General features: G+C 36.5%; 3 protein-coding genes across 3 annotated transcripts in view; all 3 read right to left on the bottom strand.

Annotated features, from left to right (window-relative positions):
• Nucleotides 1–9,634, bottom strand: part of LOC100181201 (autophagy-related protein 9A) — a 13,646-nt gene extending 4,012 nt beyond the window's left edge. The window contains exons 1-14 of the mRNA XM_018811361.2: nt 9,477–9,634; nt 8,944–9,052; nt 8,658–8,819; nt 7,828–7,969; nt 7,460–7,575; nt 6,847–7,024; nt 6,101–6,312; nt 5,607–5,717; nt 5,121–5,271; nt 4,672–4,806; nt 3,441–3,620; nt 2,275–2,418; nt 1,333–1,431; nt 254–341 (exon numbers count right to left, since the gene is read on the bottom strand). Of these exons, the coding sequence (XP_018666906.1) occupies nt 254–341; nt 1,333–1,431; nt 2,275–2,418; nt 3,441–3,620; nt 4,672–4,806; nt 5,121–5,271; nt 5,607–5,717; nt 6,101–6,312; nt 6,847–7,024; nt 7,460–7,575; nt 7,828–7,969; nt 8,658–8,819; nt 8,944–9,052; nt 9,477–9,582 (1,933 nt within the window). The 5' untranslated portion in view covers nt 9,583–9,634. The remainder of the gene's footprint in view (nt 1–253; nt 342–1,332; nt 1,432–2,274; nt 2,419–3,440; nt 3,621–4,671; nt 4,807–5,120; nt 5,272–5,606; nt 5,718–6,100; nt 6,313–6,846; nt 7,025–7,459; nt 7,576–7,827; nt 7,970–8,657; nt 8,820–8,943; nt 9,053–9,476) is intronic.
• Nucleotides 9,635–17,043: 7,409 nt separating this feature from the next.
• LOC778969 (growth/differentiation factor 8) lies at nt 17,044–21,256 on the bottom strand. Its single transcript, XM_018811375.2, has 3 exons — nt 20,483–21,256; nt 19,045–19,415; nt 17,044–18,591 (listed from the first exon to the last, which is right to left on the bottom strand). The coding sequence occupies exons 1-3, from the start codon at nt 21,150–21,152 to the stop codon at nt 18,187–18,189; spliced, it is 1,446 nt and encodes a 481-aa protein (XP_018666920.1). The 5' UTR covers nt 21,153–21,256; the 3' UTR covers nt 17,044–18,186.
• Nucleotides 21,257–24,715: 3,459 nt separating this feature from the next.
• On the bottom strand, nt 24,716–26,678 carry LOC100178037 (protein shisa-like-1a). Its single transcript, XM_002129253.5, has 3 exons — nt 26,461–26,678; nt 25,504–25,702; nt 24,716–25,360 (listed from the first exon to the last, which is right to left on the bottom strand). The coding sequence occupies exons 1-3, from the start codon at nt 26,516–26,518 to the stop codon at nt 25,237–25,239; spliced, it is 381 nt and encodes a 126-aa protein (XP_002129289.1). The 5' UTR covers nt 26,519–26,678; the 3' UTR covers nt 24,716–25,236.

Raw genomic sequence — 26,678 nt, 5'->3', positions numbered from 1 at the left:
TGTAACTTTATTAGTAATTATTTTTGGCTGGAGATAGATTTTTTTATAAAAGACAACCAATAATGAACGACTTAGTTGCAGCATTTGCCGTTAGTTATCTTGTACCCCAAGAACATATACGTAAACAATGGTAGCAGCGACAAGCATTGAACCCGTCACCTCTTGTCTAGAGGCAGGCGATTGTGGTCACGGTACCGGCGAATTGCGATAGAGAAGCAACTAGAAATGGCGGGGGAAATCAAACTATTCTTACCTTGACCGTTGGGGTTTCGTGTTTGTTGCCCAGTCGTTGATTGCATCGCTGGAAAACTTCCATATCCGCTCAATAAAATGCTGGTTGGCTGGTAGGTAAGATGAGTTATATGTGCGATATATTGTGTTGAGTCCGCGAAGGTAGTAAGTAATACAGGGTGCACATAAAAAGTCATGTAACAATTTTAAAATTTTGTTATTAAGTCAGTTCTCACTATATATCTAGGCTTGTTTTGTTTTAATTGGCGAATATTAAAGTTTAATTTTTGTGTATCAGATTGAATTTTTATGTGTTTGTTGAATGGTTTAAATAAGCACAATTGGATACTCGAAAAAGCACAATGTATATCCTGGTTCAATAAAACCAAATCGGACGTTCAGACTCGGCGAAAAGTACAGAAATAGGTATGGAAAAAATCAACCATAGCGTCATTCAAATCGTGGCTGGCACAAGAACTTTATAAAGCGAAGGTCAGTATTGGATGTAGAAAAAAGTGGACGATCAAGAACATCTGTAAAAAACGTTTTTCTTTTCTGCATCCAACACTGACCTTGGTCCCAAACAGTTTTTGTGCCATTGGCGATTTGAATGACATTATGGTGACTAATTTCCATACCTATTTTTGTACTTTCGATTATATATACTGTGCATTGTGCTACTTTTTAGAAGTAGCCAATTTCTACAGCCATTTTAAAAGGTTTCATTTAGCACATTCTTTAAACACCTAATATTTGAACCTAAAATACAACATTTTAGTTTAAATACAAACTTTCACTTTCGTCTATCTAAATAAAACAAATCTAATAAAAATATATATTAAGAATACCAAAATTTTGACATTATAACAGGACTTTATGTAAACCTGTACAATGTGTGTGGTTAATGCGATTGTGATTATAAATTTAGTTTAAACCTTAAGCAACCCTGGGGATACTATGTATGCTTCATTTGGTGAGAGTCTTATATAGTAATTAAAACAGTGGCAATTTCCGTATTTTTCTTATGATATGAAGTACAAGGGTACAAAACGCTCGGTTTGGTCGCACCATTCACCCACGTTATATATTTACTATACTTACCAGCATGTCAACCGAACCAAGCGACTGCAAAGAAGTCAAAAGTGGATTTTGTGTCGCTCTGGCGTCAGCAATCTCCGCAGCGTCTTTCTGCGCATGCGCCTAAAAAGTCATTGGAAGTTAGGAACGGTGTGGTTGGTCCAAAGATATCTTTAGTAGGCCATGGTTGGTCGTTAAAAGATTATCGCGCAAATTACTCATAATGTGACATCATTGTATGTATAGAGACGTCGCGTCATCATTACAGGCATTGTAATAATAACAATTGAACCTATAGCGAAACAATGACACAGCGGTTAAGAATGCTGATTTTCATAATTGAAATCATAATTGAAATCAGGGTATCTTGGCCTGGTGAATAATTCGGGGTTGAAAATAGAAAGAAAAAGTTGAGAATATGCCTTTGAGCGACGAAGTAGCGCGAGTTCACCTCACTGGAGGTGGGAGCAAAATTTCCGCTCGCATAAATATTATTCTACTTGGGTAAGATTGTTGTAAACTGACAACATTGACAAATGAGACAAACACTTCTAAAAAAAGGGTGGGAAATCACGCCGAAGAAAGACGGTTAATTATCGCGTGCAAAGGAAAAGCATTGTGGCAAAAAAATGGTACTTTATAGCTTTGTTCGGTGCTATTGACGTGAACACCAACCACGACATGGACTCGCTTCGATAGTAAATAATACCGAAAGCGGGTGGATAAGATTTTACAGTTTAATCAAAAGTGGCAATTAAGATACTTTAGAGGCACTCATTAATGTAGAAGACGCATTTTTGGTATTAGTGTTAACTTAACCACATGGGTAGTCCACTCTAAACCCAAGATTGGTAAAACGAAGGCCATTTAAAGATAGGTAATATACACGGCCTACTAGAGATAACTCTAGTGGGCAGTGGTAATAGGAAGAGTGATGTACGTAGCGAATTTTAATTAAAATCCTACCCTAACACTTTCCAACAGTTGATTTTCCTCTGGTGGGGGAACCCACTTTGGATTAGTGATGGCGAAATGCATCAAAGATAACTCCGTCTTCCCATCATCCGCTTGATCTTTGAAGGAGGGAGCATGGGAGGATTCAGTCTGCCACTGGAGGAGTAAGAGAGTTGTTAAATGAGATGGTGCGCACAGTGAAGATCATTTGAAATTAAATTATAACACGATAAATATTATAGCCTGATACTTGAATAACGTTTAGAATTTAGAGGATATTGTATGAAATTACATTTAAAGTAAAATGTACCAGAATAAGGATATCGAATTGTTATAGAGGAATTCTTGTTTTATGATATAAATTAAGAACTAAGTCGTGCGCGTTTTACAAGAATTTCTTCTAAATTTAAAAAAAAATCGTGATCATGCCTCGACTTCCAGACACTGGAAAAATATGATAAGATGATTCAAACCTAAAAACCAAAACAAACGATTAAGCTTGCGGTCGAAGTATGCTCGCCAAATAACGGCTGATAAAGGTCACGTCGGATTTTATCTTGAACTTGCGGCAATTACTAATTAATCAGCGGTTTTAAAATGTTACTCATATAAACTAAAAACAACTACTTTACACGCTTTGCAAACAAAGTTAAAATCAGGTAATTCTGAAAAACTATATAGATATATTTGGAACGGGTGGGTAATATAGCGAACGGTTTATTTACTAATTAAACCTCGCGCGTTTTTTCGTTCATGGTCTTACAAGCGTCAAAAATGTCCCGAAGTTTTCTTGGGTATTGGTGACCCAAGCTATTTTCGATCATTACCGATAGTTATGCATTTTCGAGAAAATATCTTCTGCTGTTTTTGCCTCTTACTTGTCAGTTTGGGGAGAACGGAACCTGTGCGCCGCATTGTAAAATGCGGATTAGAATATTTGAATGCTGCAGGTATTCTAACATGGGGAACTTGTAAAATGACACCCACGCAAATCTCAAGAGCGCTAGGGTATAAAAAAACAAAGAAATGTTCTCATGGCCACATACACGCACTTTAACTTAACATAAAGTTAAAAAAAAACACGTTTTAAAAAAAGCAAATATGCTTCGTAATATAGCTATATAATTCATAAAAATACATTGCGCATGATGCCGTTTTAAGGAAAAGTTCCAGCTAACCTGTGGGTCGCCATGCTTGTTAACATTGAGTTGTGCGAAGGAACACACATCTCCGACTCCAGCGATGTCCACAGTAAAGTTTCGGAAGAAGTCAATGATTTCATGTGACTTTCCTCGCATCCAGAAGATCAGGAGGAGGGGAGTGATGATGGGAGAGAGCAACTCCTCGATTACAAACGCCTGGAGGAAGAAGAAGATGATTTCTTTTCAACTTTTAAATTTGGCATCTGACGTCAGGATTTTACAATCAATTCACCGATGCTGCTATCATTGTGGCGTATGAGTCCTTGGGCACGACACATAACCACAATTGCTTAAACTTATTGATCACTTATTGTAAAAGAGATCAACAACAAAGTTACATATGTGGTCTGATTGGGAATTCAACGGGGACGAAGTGTATGAAATATAGCACCAGGGTTATAACGGCTGTCGTTTGCCTCACCACGCGCGAATAACTAAGTGTCTTGCTTTCATAAAATTAGCAGCGTTTATTTATCTGCAAAACCACGCCTTATTTTCAGTATTATTTTTGGCATTGTAGAATTAATAATAAACTGCGATAAAATCAAACTAACACTGGGAATTCCGAATAAAAATAGTTAAAAGGGGTAAGAATAAATCAAGGTGAGAATGTATGGTTTCTGGCTTGGCTGATTGTCAGATAACTGAAGTTTTAATTAGCAACGCAGTTATTTTAGGAACGAAAGTGGTTTACGGGGGAGTTATTTAGAAAGGAGAAGATACCGTGAATGGCTGAATTTGGTAAACAACTTTTGAAATGTGGGTGAAAGTTCGATGTGGGGTAATGCAGAGGTTGCTTTGAGGTGAGGGGTGACGTGAAACTTATATTTTGCTTTGAAATAATATAGCGGGAGGTGGCGGTCGTTGTTAGAACAATGATGAACATTATCGGGAGACACAAACGGGTCGTGCTCGCTAAGCGGCTAACAGTAAATAATAACAGCTCTGGATCACAATGTTGCCCAACCAACCTTATAGCTTGCTGCGCCAATTAACACGAATAGTTTCGGTGACATAAGATACTATGGATAATGGGTATGTAACTTACGTTATCCATAGCATAAGGTCATGACTTTGCTAAAACACATAAAACTGGCTTAATTATTTGTATGGCGGTCAAGGAAACCACGCACGCATTTTAGCTGAAAACACGGTCTTTTGATTGACTTTTCACGGAACATAAATGAATACTTGGCACTAAACTTACCGCTTTAAATTGGAACAGCTGGGCAAACTGGTCGCGCACATTGCAAGTATGTGCCTGACCTCTCCACGAGTCTGGTGCATAATGAACCTGCGCCACAACTTGACGCATCAATTGCTCAGGGCAGCTTACTGCGTGCTGCGGATACATTGGTTGATTCGGCATATACGAATTAAAAGTTTATGTAGAAAATATACAGACAGTGCGCAGTAATAAACAAATGACAGACTGATTGCTATGCTTGGCAGTAAAATTAGCAAATGTGATCTTATCGGCAATCCGAAGAACTCCTACGTTTAAACTTTAGAATGTTTTGAATCTGATCATCACGAAGTTGACATTATATGGTTATTGGTTAATATGGTGATTAAACGTGATAACATTATCTGGCAGGTCAACGGGTTTGTGACTATGAAGTCCACACTCGTTTTTAATTAATAGCAGTATCTAACCTCGTCTGGGATGAAAGATTTGCAGATGGTTATAATGATGGAAAAGATAGTAAGAGCAGTGAGGACGTGTTCCACCTTTAGCACGTCCTCGTCCCACACTGTGAGCACGAGAAGAACGGCGAGGAGAGAACCGACGAAGAAGGCAACGTTCCTGCACGTGACAAGGGTGGCGTTAGGATGCTTTAAAGAGGTAATATAAAAAATATATATATACACATGTTGCGTGTTATGTTTAAGTTCGTATAAAGCTTTAAACTGGAAAACTTCAATAATTTGTTGGAATAAAACTATCTTTGCTGCAACAAATAAAGCATTTACGCCCGCAGTTGCAAATAGAGTGTCCTCCTTTCTAAGAAAAAATGTTGCAATTGCCACACTTGCGTCATTAATCTTATGAATTAAAGCGGCAAAATTTCGCCAACTTTGCCTGAAGCGTTTTGTTTGTAGACGTACAGGTGCGAATTCCAATTGTTACGTAACACTTACTTTGCGAGCACTGTTAGTACAGGGGAAGTAAAAGTTGCCATGTAGGTGGACGCTGGCTTGTGACCTCGGTTAAGTCTTGCTTGGAACTCGTGCGGAAGTTCATTAAAGTGTCTGAATCACACGAAAGTTAAAGGATTATATGACTAAACTATAACCAATATGACGCACTTGGATTTAATTATCTTTAATTAATACGTTGACTAACTAAGTTGGAACCTTTAATAAAAACTTAATTGCCACCTTTTAAAAACTGTATTTATTTGAAATATGTAAATTGTTGTGCAATAATAGAGTGTAAGATAGTCAAGCGGGCTTTTTTTACCACAGGAAAACTTAGTCATCAGTTCTGACTGTGCGAATATTTTACGTAAGACACAGATTGAATGATCACGCTTGTTTTTAGCCTTGCTATTCAGAAAAAAAAAAATTGCCCAGACAATGTTTATTTCCATAGCAAACAGAATATTGTTGTTTTGTTTAAATTTTCCACGTACCGCAGGTATAGACGTGAATACATTGACCAACGTCTAGCACCAAAGCTCCCTGGTTCACGCTTAAGAACCTCAGCATAGCTAAAGAAGGAATAGAGGATCTGCCACATGAGGATAATTGGAGAAAGGAGAAGATTTATAAGACCAAGCCACAAGAGGTCAGAAGAGAGTTTAGCAGCAAGTTGATCTCGACGGGATTTACTTTTGTATTCGTCCTGTGGTAGATTATAGCAGTGTGAGTTCTAATACAGTCAGTAGATGATGTATATTGTATAGCAGCAGGGCCATATACAAGGGGGGTCACAGGGGGTCACGACCCCTCCCCCTTTGAATATTATATTTTTTAATAATTTTTTTTAATAATTTAATAACATTTTTTTTTAATAATTTAATAATTTTTGTTGTTGTAAAATAAGAACTTCACTCTTAAAAAATAGTAAAGCGGTCATATTATTGTGGTTTAAAACAAATCTTACGCGTTTCCTATTATGTGCGTTATTATATTTATATCAGTCCAGGTATGTTTTTATCGAGAACGTTATGTTTTATACGCGTCCATTTTCTAAAAAAAACTTGCTGACCCGCATTTTTTAAATTCCTGGATATGCCCCTCTATAGCAGGTCAATAACATCGTGTTGATGCAAGTAGATAGTTCACATCACAAGCATAATGTTTCTAACACTAAGTTTTTCAGCCATGCAAAAATAAATAAATGACACATGCTGACATGCATTGTTTGATACTTTACCTTCATATGGTAGCTGTTTGCAAAAATTGCCCTGGGACCCCAAAAGAAAATAAGTTCCATGTTGTATTTCATGCTTTGGGTGAAAAACACGACATCGCCAAGGATTGGGACGCGAAACTTTGGTGGGAACAAACCTTTGTTGACCATTGCTATCATGTAGTTTTTGAAACGTAGAATCCTGCATATTTGGACACAAGCAAAAAATTATTGTCGATTGTTTAAAGTTTATCCAGTGTGGTACAAAACTGTATGTGCCACCCCCCGAAAAATGAGTTTTTGAAAAACTCGACACATATGCGCACACATTATAAAGCAGATATCAGTCACCACTTGGGTGGCACACCACTAACAGTCTATGTGGAATCTGTTATCAGACAATCATGAAACAAACTTAAATACTCAAATATATATCTTTTATACATGTACTCTAGTCAACAGTTTCGCATGAACCAAATATTAATTAATTAAATGTTGTAACAAAAGTTTGTAAAAAAAAACCTGCCCTAAAACAGGTTCACAACTTCACACTACAATGAAGTTACCCGACTTAGCAATAGAGCAAATTAAAGACAAGATAAGGTGGGAATATTTCAAATATTATATACACACATACCTGTTGTATACATCAAGTTCAGTTAGTTGCTGCTTGTGAATGCACATTTGTTGTTCTTCCTGAACAAGCATTAACCTCTGTTGCACTTCATGCCAAGTGTTATTGTCCAGATCATTCTATGATATCATGATTGTTATTGCTTGGTTAAAATATAATATAGAAAGTCTTTTGTTTAAAGTAGGTGTAATGTGTTAGCACATAAATGTAGTATAACCTCACCAATATACACATAGTTGTAGCATTTAGTAAAAGCTATCAACAAGTTTTGCTTTACCAAAAAGCTGTATTTGACTAAACATTAAAATAAAGCATATGATAAACATTTGCTAAAAAGGTTAGAAAAAAATTAATACATTTACATTCTTAACCTGTTTAATACGCAATGCAATATTGTAAAATTTCCGTATTTCGAGCAGTCGAAAGAAATTGTAGAACACTTTCACAGCTCTTAGAGTCCAAAACACAGCAGCAATGAGAATAAATAGAACAAGAACTCCATTTTGTCCAACCCTGATAAAAGAAAATAAACTGTCTGAATCAAACAATTTACAAAACCTTTGTGACAAAGATTCCAATCTATTTTACAGCCTCTAAAAATGTTGCAATAAAGATAAACAATACTTCTATTAATTAATCCTTTGACTGCAAGATTTTTTTCAAATTTATTCAACGATTAGGTCTCACTAATTGGATTTTGCAAGCAAAGCAAATCAGCTAGACCAAAACTTTCTTTAGGAAGTTTAAACAGTATGAAATAATTCATATTTTTATTTTTTTGATGACATCATAATAAATGTTATACTATTGATTATTTAAGAAAGGAACAAAGAAAATAAAATATAATGTATTACTTATTAATTACAAACATGCCCAATGTGAAAAGGGCTTTCTTTTGATGGATGATAATTATTAAAATAACCAACATTATAAAAGAAAAATATTAAAAAACCTTTGATATGTCACTTCTTAACCACATACTAAGTGGTGTAAAGGCGAAATTTCATAAGTTTAGTAAGTTGTTATGACCAAAATAATAGAAACAATAAATAACCAAAATCTTTGAAAGTCCTAAAAAGTCATGTTTTAGATTGTTATATAAAAAGAAATAAACCGTCATTATACTGTGGGAAGTACTGGAAGTAAATGAATCACGGCTCCACATAGTAACACAAGTACATTAAATAATTAAAACTAATACCTTTCAGTGCATTTAGCGGATGAAATCACAGCATCATCTAAGGTAACTTTATCTGTGAGATTCCGAACATCAAACCCAGGAGGAAGTTTGTTGGCGAATAAAATATCATAATCAACGCATACAAGGAGGAAAGTAGCGAACACAACAACAAATATGAATTGTCTAAAAAAAATGATTTTATACAGGCTACCACATCTCTAAAAATTAAAAGTTTTAAATTACAGTATTTGAAATCTTTGTAAACAATCTAAATAGGTTAAATAATAATATCTTAAACCATACTTACACTAGCTCAAATATCTGCTGAAGCAAAATGCATCCGAAGCCGTGGTTTTGATGATATTGGTAAACACGAACAAAGAAACCATCAAGGTCTTCGATATGGTGCCATTGTGCTACAAAGAAGCCAAAATATAATGTGTGAACGAATGAATCATAGCAGGTGTTACATCACCGAGGTATAAATAATAAAAAAATATGTTTAAAAAGCTTAAGTATAACATTACTTTACAGAAAAACATTACTTCACTCTTTTTTTAAAGAGTGTTTACAGAGTACTGAGCAAAGTAGCTCTCAAAAAAACAATGTGGTTTGAAATGGTAAAACCTGTAAGGTTAGAACTATCTGTACCATTTGTACACCAGCTATAAAAAGGATAGGGAAGAATCAAGAATCCTTCTCCCAAGTCACCCCTAAGGCTTGGGCCAACTTTTTAAATCTGGTCCCTAACCACCTTATTTATTTCACTAGTACAAAATTGACTGTAATAAAGGATTATAACAGGCTATTGTTGGGATCACTGGTATGTTTGTCCAGTACCTTTATTTCTGTCCGCTGCGTGCATGAGGTAGGCTTCTTCATTGTTTGGTATTTCTTCATCCGAAGGTGAATCAAACTTATAGTAACTGGTTTGAAACTCGGCCATGGCCTGTTTCACTGCACAGATGTTATCATATATCTAATGTTTATAAAAAGGAACTGAAGTAATATATTAGTAATAGACTAAATTAGTATCATATTCATTATCATATGTCTAATGCTTTAAACAGAAAATAATGTCCGATAACGTTTAGTTGTTAATAAACAAACATTATGGGTATGACTAAGAGGAAAACATTGATGCAATATTAAGCAATGCTAAAAATGTAAATAATCGTGAGATTTTAAAACGTTTACTGAACTGAAGCTCATAGGTTAATCTAAATGCATATTTCTTTTCTACAAACGTATTTGCAAGGTTAATGTACCACTTGGTTAATGTTTACTTTGTCCGATTAAACACATTACGTACAATAAATACTATATAACAAAGATATCAAAGAACCTTTGTTAGTATCGTATCTGGGTTTGTTTTGATTTTCTTAGGTTAAATTGCACTGAACCGTGACCTAACCTTACATATTATTCGTCCCCGTTTGGGTGTTAAAACGCTGCTTTTAAAATTTGTTTGCCGCCCAAAACAAAGCATGCACATTAACTAAATCAATATTTTATTTTTTTTTAATTTTTTAATTTTGAAGGTGTATTTGGTATGTATCTATAGCAAGGTATCTGAGATTTATATACATGTAGGCTATAGCAGAGCCATAGAAATACCGAGTAGTCCAACTGCCGTCTATGTGTGTCCAAAATAGAGCAAAAGTGGTGACTTTGACAATGGGTTTAAACGAACTTGTTAAGTTTTGTTTGTGTTTTCCTATTGTGGGAAGGTGTAAAACAGCTTCTATTTACCTTACCAAACATTTTTTAGAAAAAATGTATAAATTTAGCCGCATTAAATGACTAAAATGTCGCAAATCAACCGCTTCTAATTCTAATTTTTGACTTTTTTTGACACAGAAAACAAATAACACATGTTTTTTACACTTTTCAACCTTTAAATTTGTTTTTTGGCCCAAGTTTTTCTGTAATTTACCGAAAAACATACATTTTCCTTATACCTACTGTGTTATTTTGGACCCAAATTGCCGTTCAATTTGTGTTTTACGTAACAATGGGTTGGACTACTCGGTATTTCTATGGCTCTGGGCTATAGTAGGATGGGGGAAGATGGGAAACCCATTCATTCTATTTTCTTGACCTATTTTGTATTAAAAAAGCACATTTAAGAATTAAAAAAACATATTTTTTACGACTTGCATAGACCGTTGTTAATTGTATAAACATAACTAAAGTCTCTGGTATAATGTTCGAAAAGAAAACATTTTCACTATTTCTATGATGTCGTTTATTGCAATAACAACCAGTGTGGAAAAAATGAATGGTGTGCAGTAATTTTGTTTTTTCCCATTGATTGACACAATTAAGATCGAAAAGCACAGCCAACCGAAAAAAGTCAACATTTGCCAGGGGCGAAGGTTTGTCCCTACTTTTGCCAATCAACGGAAGCGGCCAAAATTTTGGATTTCTCAGAAGCCGACAAACTAAAACGATCCCGCAAAATGAAATGTTACTTCCAAGCGGTTAAAGAATGACTGAGCGATCGTGTTTAATTATAATCCTCAGGCAGTCGGGGCTGGTCGCCGTACAGGTTTTTAATTGTTGCTTATTTAGGATTATCGTCAAGATTAAGTTCCTCCCGTGTAAATGCGTAGGTAGAAAATTTTATCTGAGGCTCTTTCGAGGCCTCGGATTTGATGTAAATCTTACATGAACGCCCACTCAAATTTAAACATAGAAATCGAAAAACTAGGGGAAGTACCTTGTAATTTTAGGCAATTTCAAATTATAAATGCATTTTTTATTTCGGATGAAATTGATAACCAGTATGAACAATTGCTGCAAATCTACACGAGTATTTGTTATATATATATATATATATATATACATATAACATTTATTAAAAGCTTTTGACACACATGTTTCACGTAAATGATTTGCTTGTTTTACTTTTTAACTGGCTGGCGGTGGTGTAAGAGAGCGCCCGGTGCCGAAACTCTGTATCGGGAGGTAATTGCCACCGTGGATTTACATGTGCCCACTCACAGCTTCTATGAAACAGGTTTCGCCGGTTACTTGTTCATTTTTGGTATTTAAGCTCAGGTTGTGTGTGATTACTAACTAATGAGTCAATCGGAGTGATACCAAGATAATGCAAACTTTAGTACCTGTCCTTTACTTTGCAATTACGTTCAGGCTACCAAAGTGAGTCATGCTTATCTTGCTTTACCAGGGAGATATAATCTTTTACTAAACAAAACCTTGACCAAATCTTTGCATCTTTTTGCGGTCGTTATACATGAACATGGGTTGTAAACACCGCACAGGACATAATCAATACGTAATCGATGCAGTCACGAAGTTATAGCAGTCGGCAAGTATGTTTAGAAAACGATATAAATATGTTGCCTCTGCTGGAAACGACTTAAAAACAATAAAGCTTTTGTAGATATAAAGCATATTAGGTGTTAAAATGGTAATACCGCTAGATTCAGCAACGGAATTATATATCTGATATAAATGCAAAATGCTTTATTTTATAGCCACGGAAGTAAGATATTCGTGAGAGTTTCATTGCTGCTACCGATACGAGTGCTTGCAAAGCTGTTGAACTTTATTGGCTATAGCACAAATTAGGTCGTTTTCAGGCAATGAAACCCGACCAGGCCCCTTCCTGCTAGTGTAATCGGACGCCAAGTGTTTCTCACCGCTACTAATCATATAGCTGGCATGTTCACTATAATCTGAAGGCCCACGTGCGTATGTTTGCATGGCGTGAACCCGGAAAACTTAGTACCAGCAATTAGGCCACTGGTGCCCAAACGGCGGCACCGGCGTTTTTGACAAGATGATTAACGGCTTTACCGGACAACAGTGACCATTGGGCAATTTTTGCCCGAATAGGGATCTCATTTTATTTGTATGTGTGCAGTGCTTGTGGTAACCCAATCCTGACATAGGTTACGGGAGCGTGCGGTTGCAGTATAATCCCACGCAGCTTTCACTAATTGTGTAGGATAACAATCGATCTCATTGTAATGACTTGTTTACAGTGGAAATAAGGGAGGGCGTTAATTAGACTGCCTTGCTGCATAACGTAAGTCGGATTGTTGTAACGAGATGCCAATATAATTTCCTCTTCACTGAGCCTTTGTTTTTGTTTACAAACAGTCAATTAACAATCCTGTTGATCAACCACTCTTAATAATAAGTTTTTACCACAGACGAACTCTTTGATAAGTTTAAGGTTAAGTTGGTCATTCAAGAAAATACTCTCCGCAGTGAGGTAAAAGAAGGTATATTCATTAAGAACAATCTCAACGTGCGCTTTGAGGTGAAATGAAATCAAAAACCAAATTCTTAACGGGGAGTAAGCTCGACGTAACGTATAAAACGTTAAGAGCCTTTTGTGCGTTCCCACGACCCGAAGCGAATATTCGCACATTTGGTGAGTGTTACCTTGTGCATCATCGTAGTTGAGAAGCATGTCGTGCTGTTATAACGACATGGTTGACTTACAGTCAGCCGGTTTCATTCGATACCACAGTCGCATCAAGGCAACACCTGTGACTTGCAGCCAACAGCATAGACTTGATGTGCAATCAGTTGCTGCATAAACGTTGCTTGTTTGAGGTAAACCAAACCAAAGAAAAACGGTTCCTCTGAGATTCCAAAGCATCTGGCCCCTGACCTAACCAAACTTTACACATTGTCTTTCAAAAACCAAAATGAAGCCAAGGGTGTCGAAGCAGTCACATAAGCAAGGAATTTCCGAGAACAGAAGGTTGCGCAACAACGCTGGGTCAGCTCCTACCCGGATTTATTAAAAATATCTCCGCATTCTATACGGCTCATTTAAGTAGACTCAATCGTTATAGGTTGATATGCTTTGCTATCGATCACTCCGTGACGTAAAACGAGAACTTCGACGTATGATACGTGAATATAGGGTGCGGTTTAACTTTATACACAATCGGTAGCTATTTAAGACAAAATTCTATATTTGTATGCAAGTATTTGGTTCTCACCGGTAATTAAACAAATTGGTTGATCCAATGCATAATTAAGCTGTATCGCCGCTTGTACGTCAGTGGGGGAGGGGAATATACAGAACGATAAACTTGTGGCCGTTTACACTGTTACTCACATGTCATGAAACAAAGTAAAAGATAAAGGAATTACAATGAGTGCTACGTCATTTCCAATTGCAAATATTTACAAACTGCTGCTCATTTATTTTGCTGAGCTATAAACTTGTCCCTTATCAGTTTTGAAAAATCACCAAACAGGAGACACGCGCCGCGCCATTTTGTACATCATTATTACCGGGGACCTGCTTTTTTCGATTTCGAAACACAGGAGGAAATGAAAACAAGCATGCGGGAGTTGTTATTATAAATAATTGAATGTCAACTGTGCAATGACGTAATTCAGTTAAAAGTTATCGTTTGTCCCATTTTCAGCAATATTGAAAGATCGAAATGATGAGCTCTGTTGCTGCAATGAGCTAAATTGCAGACAATTGTGCTGGCAACACACATAAGTAAGAAAACTAAAACGGCGGAAAATCAAATGTAATTTCTTTAATTTTTTACAAGTTTAGAAAAAATGAAAATTGACAAGTTTATTTCAATGAATTTTTCCCACGCGCGACACACCATAAAGGATAGTTCTTTCTGTTTGTGTTGCAAAAAATAAACATGTCAACTATGCCCCAGGACATTCAACTTTGTAAACAAATAAAGCGATCATGAAAATCAGATTTAACTCGACGAGGCTGAATAATATGTACTGTGGTTATAGATGCTATGCCTGTTAATGATCTGAAAAAGAAATGATTTCTGAAACATTTTGCATCAATTCATGGGATATGGGAATGAAATGTATTGCAAAAGAAATTTTGCGATATCATATAAAATGTACGCTGAATATAACAGTTTTTAAAAGCAAAATAAAAATCTTGACAACGTTATGAGAGTAATTTTCATTAAAGGAAACATTTATATTGTATAGTAGAGTGGGGGAAAATGGGACATCTTTTTATTTTATTTTCTTATCCCATTTGGTAGTAAGCAAAGAACATCCAAAGAATTATAAATCGTAACTTTACGACTGCCACAGACCGTTGTTAATAACATGGTCAGAATATTTGGACATTGTGTGCTAAAGCTGTCCCGTCTTCCCCACCCTATAATATATTGATAAGTCAAAACAGCAGTTTATTTCAACTGGATACCCATGGTCGCCATTTTGAAAGCGAGCTGTAAAAGCCAATATGCAAGAGGATCAGACACAGGTGAATGTCACTTGGCGATAACATCAGCGCAGAGATAACATTTGCGTTAAATTGTGTTAAACGATGCATCAGTGTTGAAGTGCTTATACATACGCTAAAGAATTTATACAATTTTTAGTATATAGGCTAAATCAATATACCTGTAACAATATTACCACTGCTGTAAGATAATTACCGCAATATACTTATAATAAGTATTTGAGCATATTTTGGCTTAAGACGATTTTGATTAAAACACAATATAAAATAAACAAACAAGTATTTTATAAACTTTGGATTTATATTATATATAAAATATGCGCTTGGGTATGGGTCGTATGTGGTAGTACAGTGGGGGGAGGGAAAGACACATTTTACACATAATATTCAAACATCCTGATCGTGTTTTAAACAATTTATAACAACGATCTATGGGAGTCATAAGGATACAGTTTTATATTTTCTTGAATGTTCTGTGTTTACTAATCAAATGAGACACATAGAATGAAACGGTGTTCCATCTTCCCCCATCCTACTATATAACTATAACTATCTAATTGCTAACTATTTTTTTGTCGATTCTAACTTCTTTTTTTAAACACAGCAACATGTTATATTCTAAGTTTCAATGGAGACAACTAAACCCTAACAAAATTCTGATAATAAATAAGCATTTTCAAAACAAACTCTCACTAAAGTTTTTCTTAGAAATCTAATATATATTATTGTGGGGTAAAATGGGGTACCGTTAGCAACCAAATACCAGATTTCCTGATCATGTTTTAAACAACCAACAACGCTCTTGTATAGTCGCAAGGATACCGTTATATGATTTTTTAAATATTTTATGTTTCCTACCAACTGGTACGAGGCAAGAAAATGAAAACGTATCACATCATATACCCCGTCCTACAATAGTTTGTATATTAATTCAGCGGTTATCTATGCAATTCATATTTGGTACAAACATTTTATTTGCAAACATTAATGTTAAACAGTTATAAGAACCAAAAATTGTACAGGATGCAACACAATCATAATATGACGATTGGTTGTGTGGAATAACTGTATTCAAATACAACATTGGTTATAATGAATCAAATTTAAAACATGCCTATATATTACAAATGCTTGCCTGTAAAGATCTTAATATGAGGGTTAACAAATAGTGTGTAAAGATTTCATTGGAAGGACAAAGATTAACAATGTTTGGTGACTGCTAAAATCTGCTGCTGGCCCAGCAGATGCGTCGAAATAAATGGTCTTGAAATTTACGCTTCGGTTAATTTTAATCTGGCACATTACCTTACGAAACCAGAAACATGAGATTCTCAAACTCCTCAAGTCAGATGCTCCGGTTCTAACTTTGTTTTATCCATGAATGCTGGACCAGGAAACTCGGGCCACAAAGTGCGGTCAAAGGCGGGCAACGCGATACCGGTGCCACTTTAAAATTATGTCACGCTGTGGACGTCGTCGAAATTAAGTCCAGCAATTAAATTCACAGTGTTTCCTAGCCCGAGGAACGTACGCCACAATTAAATTGTCTATAAATGGCGTTCATTTATATAGCATATTAGTAATAATTGGAAGAAATTGAAATTGAGCATCCGGTATAAGACAGCATTGACACACGCCCAGACACGATGGTTTCGAATTATCTGGCTAAATAATTACGTTTTCTATTCAGTTACGTTTTCTCTCCACTAATCTTTATACTGAGCCAACTGTAATAATAAGAAAGTTTCGTTCGGTTAAATTTACGTCCTAATTGTATATTTAAAACAATAACCTACATACTCCCAACGGGTGTATAAGTCCTGGTCTGCGGTGTAGACAGCAGTTAGTTTTATCTGGGCTCCACAACGCACCTTTGTGTACACCCCAAATAAGCATTCTTCCTGTCGAAAACAGAGCATGCCTCAGTGAACTTCTTGGTCAAAAATGTTTCAACTTTCCCATTTGTACATATCGGTGTTGTTGTGTGGTTTTGTCTAACACTTGATTTGTAATTGCTAATACCAATTCAATATATGTAACTGCTGTGTGCCTGGGGACCATCAAATACTATTCAAATAGCTGTAAAGAGGACTTTCGACTGAAGTGATTGTATCTAATAAATATTTTTCTGTATAATGCAATGTCAGAACAAGCAAATACAATTAAGCTTTATGGTTTTATGTCTGGATTTGATTCAGTGTTGATAAAGTACAGATATCTATAAAGTTAGAAAATGTATTGATACGAACAATAAACAATAATAAAACTAAAATATTAATCTTTTGAACTTTTCGCGAATGGAACTGCACAATATTGTGACACATATATTACGATAAACGAGAGAAAAGTTACAACATTGCTCTTGCAAAAGAGATTTTGATGCATAAAAATGCACCAAAACATAATGTGAAATATATAAGGCGTGCAACACTGCAATGTCACCACCGACACGTGCCGTACTTAAATGTTTAGCAAGCGTACGTTCTCATTTAAACATTAGATGTGGCATGCCAGTACTGTACAAGGACAAGCATTTAATAAATAAATATCAGTATACAACAACTGTAAAGCGATCTGGCTTGCACGCCGAATGTACCCCGTATTTACACTGCTGGCAAGTAGGACAGCGCATGTGAATGTTTTTGTAATGTAACATCGAACTTTTTTTGTAATGTAACAAGTAAATATTAGGAACCTCTGGTCTCGGTTGGAAAGATAAAAGGTGGAGCATGCTGGTTTAACTAACAGTTTTAAGTGTCTTCATGTTTAATCGTGTAAAACTGAAAGTGGTGTGGGGTCGAATATACTGAGAAATGGCTTCAATATTTATAATTTGCATAGCACGGGACTTGCGGAATTCGCGTTGATTCACAGTAAGGTTTTCCTCACTTAAAATATGAGCATTAGAAAACAATGATTTAAAAAATGTATCTGTAACTTTCAAATGAGTAAATAAACTCTGGATTATAATAACTTGATTATGCTACGTTTAATGGTACAACTTATTTGTCAGAGTAGGGATAAATTGGTTATGTTTGGAATGTGGGGTAATGTTTTTTGATTAATTCTGTAATGATGTGATCATGCTGTGTATGAAGCACGACTTGTAGTTAATGACGATCACCACGCAAATATGCGATGGGTCATTTTAATGAAGTCTTTATACATGTTATTGCCGAAAAGTATTGCCGTTTGCATTTATCCACAAAGTCTTCGTGTGTTCAGCTTGTATTGGACTGCTATGCGAAGCGACCCGAGTCGATGACACCATGCCCATATAAGGGTAAGCGCTGCAGCACGGCCAATTTACGCATACTACAAGCAATCGCATTTTACTATTTCCATGTCCGGTACTTTGCTGAATATAATGTTGCCGTCATTGTCGTAGTATAGCATTGAAATTCCAATCATTCTTTTCGGCACGCAGCAGTTTTCGACATGTCTGCTGCTGGGCAAATCAGGTCTGTTGCCCATGTGCCGGATCAGCTGCTCTCGTGTATTCGAAAGTTGCAAATAAGCGCACTCCCCCGAACAGTATCGAGCATTGTATGTCCTTGGGAAAATGATCCAGTTCCAACCGGCTGCATTAAAATTAATGTCTAGGTCGAATCGACAACACCGTGTTTCCGTTGAGTTAGCGTCACAACGTAAACCCTCTGCGGCATCTCGTTTCCGTCTTCGACGAGTTCGGGCAACCAGTTCGACATCCATAAAGGGTTTCTGTACAAACATACTATGGTTTATCGGCATACTTGGTTAAACAAATGTATCATCACGGTTTAAGTAACATTTTTGTTAACATGCAAGAGTAACTAAACATTAAATCACGTTACAGATGGCTGGATATTCTTGTAAGGTGAAAGAATGACGGAAAATAGAATACGCTGAGTCATGGAAATGGTTTAATTTCAGTTAAGATAAATCACTTTGTATTTTTGTTTGCAAAGCTGGCCAAAGTGTTTGTTTGCCGTACTTTTAACGTCACACCTTACAGTTTTGATGGGTGAAGTTGGTGGCGGCTTTCAACCATTTTGTTTGCTTTCGACCGCAACCTGATCAGTGGGACCAGCACTGCTGCTGCCTCAAGACCGATTAACCACAATAAATCACGCTTGGCTCGTTGTACTTTAGACTTAACTACAATTTAAGCTAAGGGTATAAAGATGGACTTACGTTGTTTTTTTCCCCGACGCGTGATTCGGTCATGACAAGGTCAGATAATCCTCTTGATATGATTCTAATTCCCAAGTTATATGATGGTCGCTCTAACCAACCATTCACTAATCCAGTAACTCGAATTTTTCGCCAGAAGCCTTTTGAGGAGCCGTTCAAACTAACTCTGAGTGATCTCACCCAAACTGGTCGAGGAGGGCCATTCGCAGTTGCAACATAACGTTGTAACTCAACCAGTGCATATGTTTCAGTTGTGTTCACAGGACGCACGTAATACCACAAAAAAGCTGAGTGCACAGCAAAGCTGCGTTGCTGTTCAGAAAAAGTAAAGTAGCAACCCCCCGCTCCTGATGGGCTGTTGCTGAACGGCGCTGTGAATAAACAAATTCGATTTTAGTTTAAGTTGAGATTACATAAGTTTTATTTAAGTTTTATTAAAATTTGATTAACGATCGGCAATCATATTGTAGTTTGATTTCACGAAACTTCCTGTTTTCTGAACAGTCATTGAACGACCCGTGACATCAGTCTTATTATTCGGCATGATTTTTTCACAAGTACTTAGCAATATGGTGGCAGTAGATGGCATTCGGTGGCAGAGGATGGCAAACGTTAAAATATCCTTGTGCTTTTATAAGTGTTGGAAGGTATACAGTGCAAAGATAAACTAAAAACTGTCAGTTTCCCGTCTATAAGTTGCCATACATTTCCTAAATCAACATTTCCTGCCATTACCAATTCAAGTACATATACACCGTGTTACACTCTGCAGCTATATAGTTTGTGTTCCTAAATCTCCATGACATATACATGGAACCTCTACTGCGTGTCACGTTACGTCATTGCCGTAGCACCCTTCGCGACCCAAAATACACAAAGGGCATTGAAGGTATGTATTTTTGTTATATGAACCGTAAAAGCGACGTGGTTTTTAAAACCGATTTAGCTGAGTCTATAGATCAAAGTGAAATTTTACCTTAAATAATCACAAAATACTCGCTTTACTTTGAGTTTTAGGAGTATTGGTGTGAAAATGGTAATATACACCTTTCACCATACTTTTTTGTAACCTTGGCATATTTTAGATTGGATAATATTCGTTTCCTAAATTGTCCTAAAGTGGTGAAATACCGGTTGAAGTATGTTGCTTCGTCATTGATAAAAATGCCCAGGGCTAATGCACAACTTGGCGCCAAGAACTGTAAACAATCCGCGGGGAATAGAGATTCGGTTAACCTTCCATGCCGTGAAGGTGGTTTAAAACAAGAAGACACACATCATCGGTTTCAACTCGCTTCATAGACTCATGATCCAATAGACTTAACATACACTCAATGGAAGCATTTTTGTGTATATAATTCATTTCGAACGAATTTAAATTTGGTTTAAATAAATGTATTTATTAGTAGTGAATAAATTAAACACCGTGTCTACTTACGACGTCTCGAGGTTAAAATGACTCGCTCGCTGTTTACTTCCTCGTCCTCAGTTTCTTGATCTTCAGCATCGCTAGTTCCACGATCTTGGTCCATGCCATAACGCCGCATCAGCTCCATAATAGGCGCTGAATCCGTTGACAAGGGTTGTTCTGTAATGTTTGGAGGAGAGGAGAGTCTCAACTTGCTTAAAATATTTTGCTTTATCTTTTCAATGCGCATTGACCTCATTTCTTCGCGCTCAGAACAAACTTTATGTCGACCACACGAAGACTGCTGTTGGTCCATTCTGTGACGACGATCTTCATTTGCAACTGCTTCAACACTTTCTATAATGATAGGAACACTTTCGGTAGACACTGTAGAGTTGCGTTCCACCAAATTCAACGTTTCGTTCCTATGCTGTTTGCCATGCCTTGAGCGAATGGAATTGATCGGGCGGTTTCTATCTGAACGGTCAGAGCCGTCTTTGCTTTGGAAACTTTGCTCGCTATGCATAGTTATAGCGTACGTTCTGTCATCAGATCTATCGGTTTCTGGTACGCTCGGCGACAATAAAACCTGACGCTTCGTTCCTTGTGTGCTTGTGATAACATAAGCGAAGACGCAAAATACAAAAAAAGTTGGTGCCGGCCGCTGCATGCTTGAACTTCCTAATATTACGTGAACCATTTCGTTGAAGTTCTAATAACACTTCTGAGTTCAGATTGTGGTTAGATAACCTACAAAAAAATTAGTCAGAGTTAAGTTACACTGTACATTGACCCTGTCAATGAAAGACTAAATCTAGTTTCAGCGGAGGTCCCGGTATGCAGCCTTACACTTCTTCTTTCCTTCTGCGCTCAAACTCTCTTGCCCAGGCAGAACACAGACTTGGCGACATAGCTAATTTAGCTGAGCGAAGTGTTAAATATTTACGATATAAAATCGTGAGTGTTTCGTTCTAAAAATCGGCCTTAATTGCACCCCGCCCGGTATACACTGACTTTCTCAGTCTGTCGTTTGCTTTGTAACAACACGACCGCGAGGCGAAACTCGATCCTACAAATAGCTTTTTACGTCCGAGAAAGTTACTGCTGGACTGCGAACTTCGTGTGTGACGTTTATCTACGCGAGCAGCTTAATTTATGGCAAAACTGTTAAGCCGTAGGCGTTGGTGTGCGCACGATTTAAGGTTGACCCGGCAAGGCGTTGTTGCTTAATTAGTTTGTTCAATTTACAACCTGTCCATTAAACTTAAGTCAGTAAAATACCGGACATTGGTATGACGTAACAGGGCGTGAAGATACATCCCGAAGATTTTATAGCAGCAGCTCATAAAGAACTGCCCGGATTAATTTGGGTTTGACTTCGACTTTCTCTCTACCATTACATAATACTAATTCTGTCACAGTGAAAATTTAACTATAGACAATATTAGGTAATTACTAAATATTAAGTATACGGAAAACACCATCACGAACGGGGTATATATGACTATAACGACCTGTAATGTGGGCGAAGACGCGTGAGAACTATAGACCCATAATTAAATACCACATAATATATACTTGAAACTGCTTTGTTTCAATATTTTAGGTCGGTAAGCTGCTGTGGTGTTTCTTGCGCACTTTTAAAAAATTTTCCGCTTAGTCTTAATGATAAAACTGACTCGCATGTCTGTGAACTATGGTAACCGTTAAACAAACAGTTTACCTAAGTGTTGATTATTAGTAACGGCATATTGTTTTTAAGTATCATTTTTTTAACAGGACCCATTACGCATGTATTAAATATAGGTGAACAGTCTCGTGATCTTATCCGGCCAATATCTAAAGATAACAAATTTGTACAACGGACATACGACTGTAATAAGCCTTGTACCCATAGTAAAACGCCTGAAGGCAACTTCAATGTTGTTTCCAGATTAGCATCAGGTAAAAGCACAGAAATGCAAATTATCATCTTGTCCAAATCACAATAATTCTATAGCCGGACGCTTCCTACGCATTGTTATGACTTCCATGTCGAATTATGCGCGGGATTTTTACAGCCACGATATTTGTTTATGTAATAAACCAGCGACGTTGTCTGAGACAAAATCCTGCGGAATTCGATCACCAGAACTCGGTAGCCCCCTTGGGCAAATTATTTCATCGATCATTTTGAGAAGTGAACAATTTATTGGCGAACACACACCTGTAAAGCAGGTAAATTAAATTCCTTAACTGTTAAACTATTGCGACTCGACATTGTCATATTATTTGATGATCTTAAGCACACATATTCGACATTTGTGTAAGGCTACTGAAATGAAGGAATTATTGGCATGGGCGTTAATGTATTACTTCATCCTTTACAGGTGCCTTGTAAAACCTGTTCCGCATGCGTATACCTCACAGCTGGATAAGCATTGGCTTACGATTTATGAGAACAGCGGGTATAATAATTTAATAAACGTGATATAAATCGTTCGCGCGGAGCTCGGTTACATTTTCTAATGCGGTAAGTCACGTCTACTAGTACCAGAATGATGTTTTCGTACAAGAAACTGTTGAATTTTTTACTGTTTGTCACACTGTTGGTAATAAGTACAAAGCATGTTTAAAATTTTGAAAAGCGTTCATAGAGTAATAGAGAATAAATGAGTCGTCACATTTTGCCGGTCGTAAAACTGCTTTTTACCTTTAAAATCCCAAAGTCAGTAACGTTATCCAGCAGTGACCTAATTGTCAGTACGATTACATATACGAATGATGGACAGCTTGGCTCTGCTTCAACTAGTTAGCCACAGCCAACCTGGCAATAAAAAGTCTCTAAACCGGCGTGTGTCAACTGATTGCCGGAATAGCTCTGTTCCTTCAATTCCCGAGAGAAATGTTCTGTATCGTTGTTTTAGCAGCATTGCTGCAACTTTCACACGCTGAAATTTCCCTTAGCGAAGGTAATTTTCTGTAACGTAAAGATTTACCAGAAACCAATTATTCAATGTTCTTCGATCTTTTGCAATGCCAAACATGGTTTACATTCTGCCCCCTTGCCAGAATGCTGAATAAGGCATTAGAAGCACGCGCCGAAAATTGAATTAGTTTGTTTGGGGATGGAAAAAATCGGTAACTATTTCGTTTTGTAAATTTTAAAAGTAACTTTTTAGCAACGACGTTTAAAAAGAAAATGCCTAATGTGCTTAACGCTGACGTAGTCAGGCCGCTGGCATCGATCATCGGTTGTGAAAAGAAAGAAACTGCTGGGATACTTTGATTTGTGTACCAAATATCGAACATGGTAAAGAACTCGTTTTTTTTCTGTCCGGGCGCTCTGTGATGTACAGAAAATTATTTGTGGACCGCAAGCCCGGCGACAACTCGCGCCACAAGTACCAAAATAATTGCACCCACTTAAATCTAGACACTGTGGTTAACGAGATTCACCACAGCAAAGTTAATATTTTAAAAATTACAAGCACCTTTTAAAGTGTTCGTCGCTTCAACCACTCGCCGGTTCGACCCGTTGGCGACGACCAAGCCTTTCGGCCTCTTCAACCAGGTCAACACTTTCGCGTTTCTTAGCAAAGTTTTGCATGTTTAGTCACGGATGGAGTACTATGATCCATGAGACGCTAACATGTACCACACGACCGGGTGAAGGGCATTTTAAGGCGCCTTAGAAACCGGCGCTAATTCTGCACTGCATTCCTTTTGTTTAACGCTCATTTGCAACCGCTAAGACTTTAATTTGTTTCAGCGCCTCGTGCGCTTTACAATTAATCTAGTATATCTGGTAAGCCCAATGAATGGAGGAAAATTACTTTATTCAAGCAACACAATCGCAATGTTTTAATATTTTTTTCAAACAAGGCTTAGAAACTTCTTCCAAAGGGGGGCTGGATGCATGCTGCGACGAAAACATGTCGGGAATGTTAATTTAACTTTCAGAGTACAAACTTAACAGTAAGACGTCCTATTCCCGAATTCAACTGCTTACCTATATTTTAAAACTGGAAACATAAATGCGCGCAAATAAAGGTAAAAAAAATATAACGGCTCTCTAGCGACATGTTGTGCGTAGAAAATTGAAGCGACCAAAATTGTACAGCGATTTTTGCTCTCTAGTCCCACCGTGCGAATCAAATAAAGAAATTAACTACAACAAGAATTTCCACAGTATGTACAAACACCTAAATACAAGTTTTTATATGACAATTGACCCACTGCCCTAATAGTTTAAGTAATGTGTAGTATACAAATTACAAAGACTGTCAGTGAATATGATGTTTTATTTTAAGCACATTAGATACAAAAAGTAACATTTGCAAATATCACAGAAAAGCACAACAAAAATAAGAGGATAAAATAAAAGATATCGCAAGGTGCTCTAATACTAAATGAATACAAAAAGACGCAAATGTTACAGTTTTCTTTTACAAACATTACCACAACTAATAATACATACTACAAATATACAGACGTTATCATGTAGCTAAGTTCTGCCCTTTCAGAATTTCAGAACAAGTTACAACATGAAAAACTTTACAACTTACATTTTATGCACAATATATGAAGGTAGTATCTTGTAACTGTACAATCATTTAATTTTGTAAAAATAAAACTGAGCTTCTTGTGAAGCATGCAATAAAAAATAAATTTACAAATTTAAACAACATTTTACAAATACTGTTCTGCTTTTAGATGTACTATTATGAAGTAAATGAATTATATTTAACACAGTGATTTTAATGTTGGCAGTCTGGATCCATTGAAAAACATGTACATGATATTTAAAATGTTTTTCCTTTCTGTCGCCTTTTCTTCCAAACACCAAAATGCGAGACACAGTCCAATGCCATAATAATAACCAAGATTCCACCATATATTGAAACAACAATGAGGGAAGCACTGTCCCTGCAAAACAAAATTTATAAACTGACTAAAAAAAACACAGCCAAATCTGTAACAGAATTATTTGTTAAATTAATGTTAAACAAGGAATGGGAGAAAACCAGCCAAAAATTTGAGATTTTTTTATTTTAATCTATAGTCAGTACCTTGGTTTTGAAAGGTTTTCCATTTTTGCTGCATAATATATTGATTGAGTTTCGTTACTACAGCAAGTTAAAGAAACAGATTTATTTCCGCAGCAATATTTATTCTCCTTCATCTCATGCAACCTTGGACATCCAAAAGCTTGCAGCATTTCCCCTTTTAAGTTGACAATGTCTTCGCAAATTTCAGTCGCACATCTGGCTAACAAGTAGAAGACCAAAAATGGTTGTTGGATTTGATAGAAAACTTTTTAAATGAATGTTACTTATTTAACCTCGCATGATAGTGGCAGTCGGTATAACACAGTTGCTTAATTTTAATTATTTCATACACCTAGGTAACGCTTACAAATTACATTCGTAAGTCGGTAAATGTTTAGTTTTTTTTGTAGTACTAGTATATGTCTGATAATAAAGAAAACTAATAAGGGGACACTGGATTGGAGCAATAGCTGTTAATTGTCTTGCCTAAAGGTAGGACGCATATAAAGGGACACACTATGGTAGCAGCATTGTTTATATCCCATTAAGGGGCACGCCAAGTATATGCACTTGGCAGGGGCGCCAATATTTGTACCATGCCACAAAAAAATTGTTTCATTAGAATTTTGGCAGTAGTAAAGAATCCTCCTCCACATTACAGATTAGGTTGGTGGTGTTAGCAGTTGGTAGGTATGAGTTATTAGTTGGATGTTGGTGGTTATAGAGGTCAGTAGTTAGGGGTTACACGAAAATACGAGTTAGTATTTAGCTATGTTCAGTGGTAAGCAGATAATGTAGTGGAAGGATTTTTCACAATCACCAAATTTAATTATGACAACTACTGAAAGTTTTGTGAATGTTTAACACAAATACAAAGTTTTATATACACATAAAAAACACAATAACAAAGTTTTATATACACATAAAAAACACAATAACAAAGTTTTAATTACACATAAAAATATTAAAAGCATTTACCTGTAAGTATAAACAAAAACAGAATTTGAATCATCATCACACCTCTAGTAATCGTCATGTTGCTATCAGTTCTTTCCCTAAATATTGAGGTTTAAAATAAAGACATAAAAATTAACAGTTCACTTTTAACTTGAGTAAAACTACAAATACGCAGTATCTATGGTTAACTGCGCGGAGTTGTCACGCTTGACTTCACCGATTCACGTGACCTTGTTTGT

Source organism: Ciona intestinalis, chromosome 3 (assembly GCF_000224145.3).
Source record: "Ciona intestinalis chromosome 3, KH, whole genome shotgun sequence".
Lineage (NCBI taxonomy): Eukaryota > Metazoa > Chordata > Ascidiacea > Phlebobranchia > Cionidae > Ciona > Ciona intestinalis.
The sequence above is the reverse complement of the archived record's forward strand: the minus strand, read 5'-3'. Positions and strand labels throughout refer to the sequence as shown.

What these genes read in the sequence shown, in the direction of transcription:
- LOC778969 (XM_018811375.2), bottom strand. Translation starts at nt 21,152, where the DNA reads ATGGTTCACGTAATATTAGGAAGTTCAAGCATGCAGCGGCCGGCACCA. An exon ending in CATTTTAACCTCGAGACGTC is followed by an intron (nt 19,416 to 20,482) that starts GTAAGTAGACAC and finishes GTTTATTCACAG; the next exon opens with CGCCGTTCAGCAACAGCCCA. An exon ending in GCGTCGGGGAAAAAAACAAC is followed by an intron (nt 18,592 to 19,044) that starts GTAAGTCCATCT and finishes ATGTTTGTACAG; the next exon opens with AAACCCTTTATGGATGTCGA.
- LOC100178037 (XM_002129253.5), bottom strand. Translation starts at nt 26,518, where the DNA reads ATGACGATTACTAGAGGTGTGATGATGATTCAAATTCTGTTTTTGTTT. An exon ending in GTTTTTGTTTATACTTACAG is followed by an intron (nt 25,703 to 26,460) that starts GTAAATGCTTTT and finishes TCTACTTGTTAG; the next exon opens with CCAGATGTGCGACTGAAATT. An exon ending in GAAAACCTTTCAAAACCAAG is followed by an intron (nt 25,361 to 25,503) that starts GTACTGACTATA and finishes TTTGTTTTGCAG; the next exon opens with GGACAGTGCTTCCCTCATTG.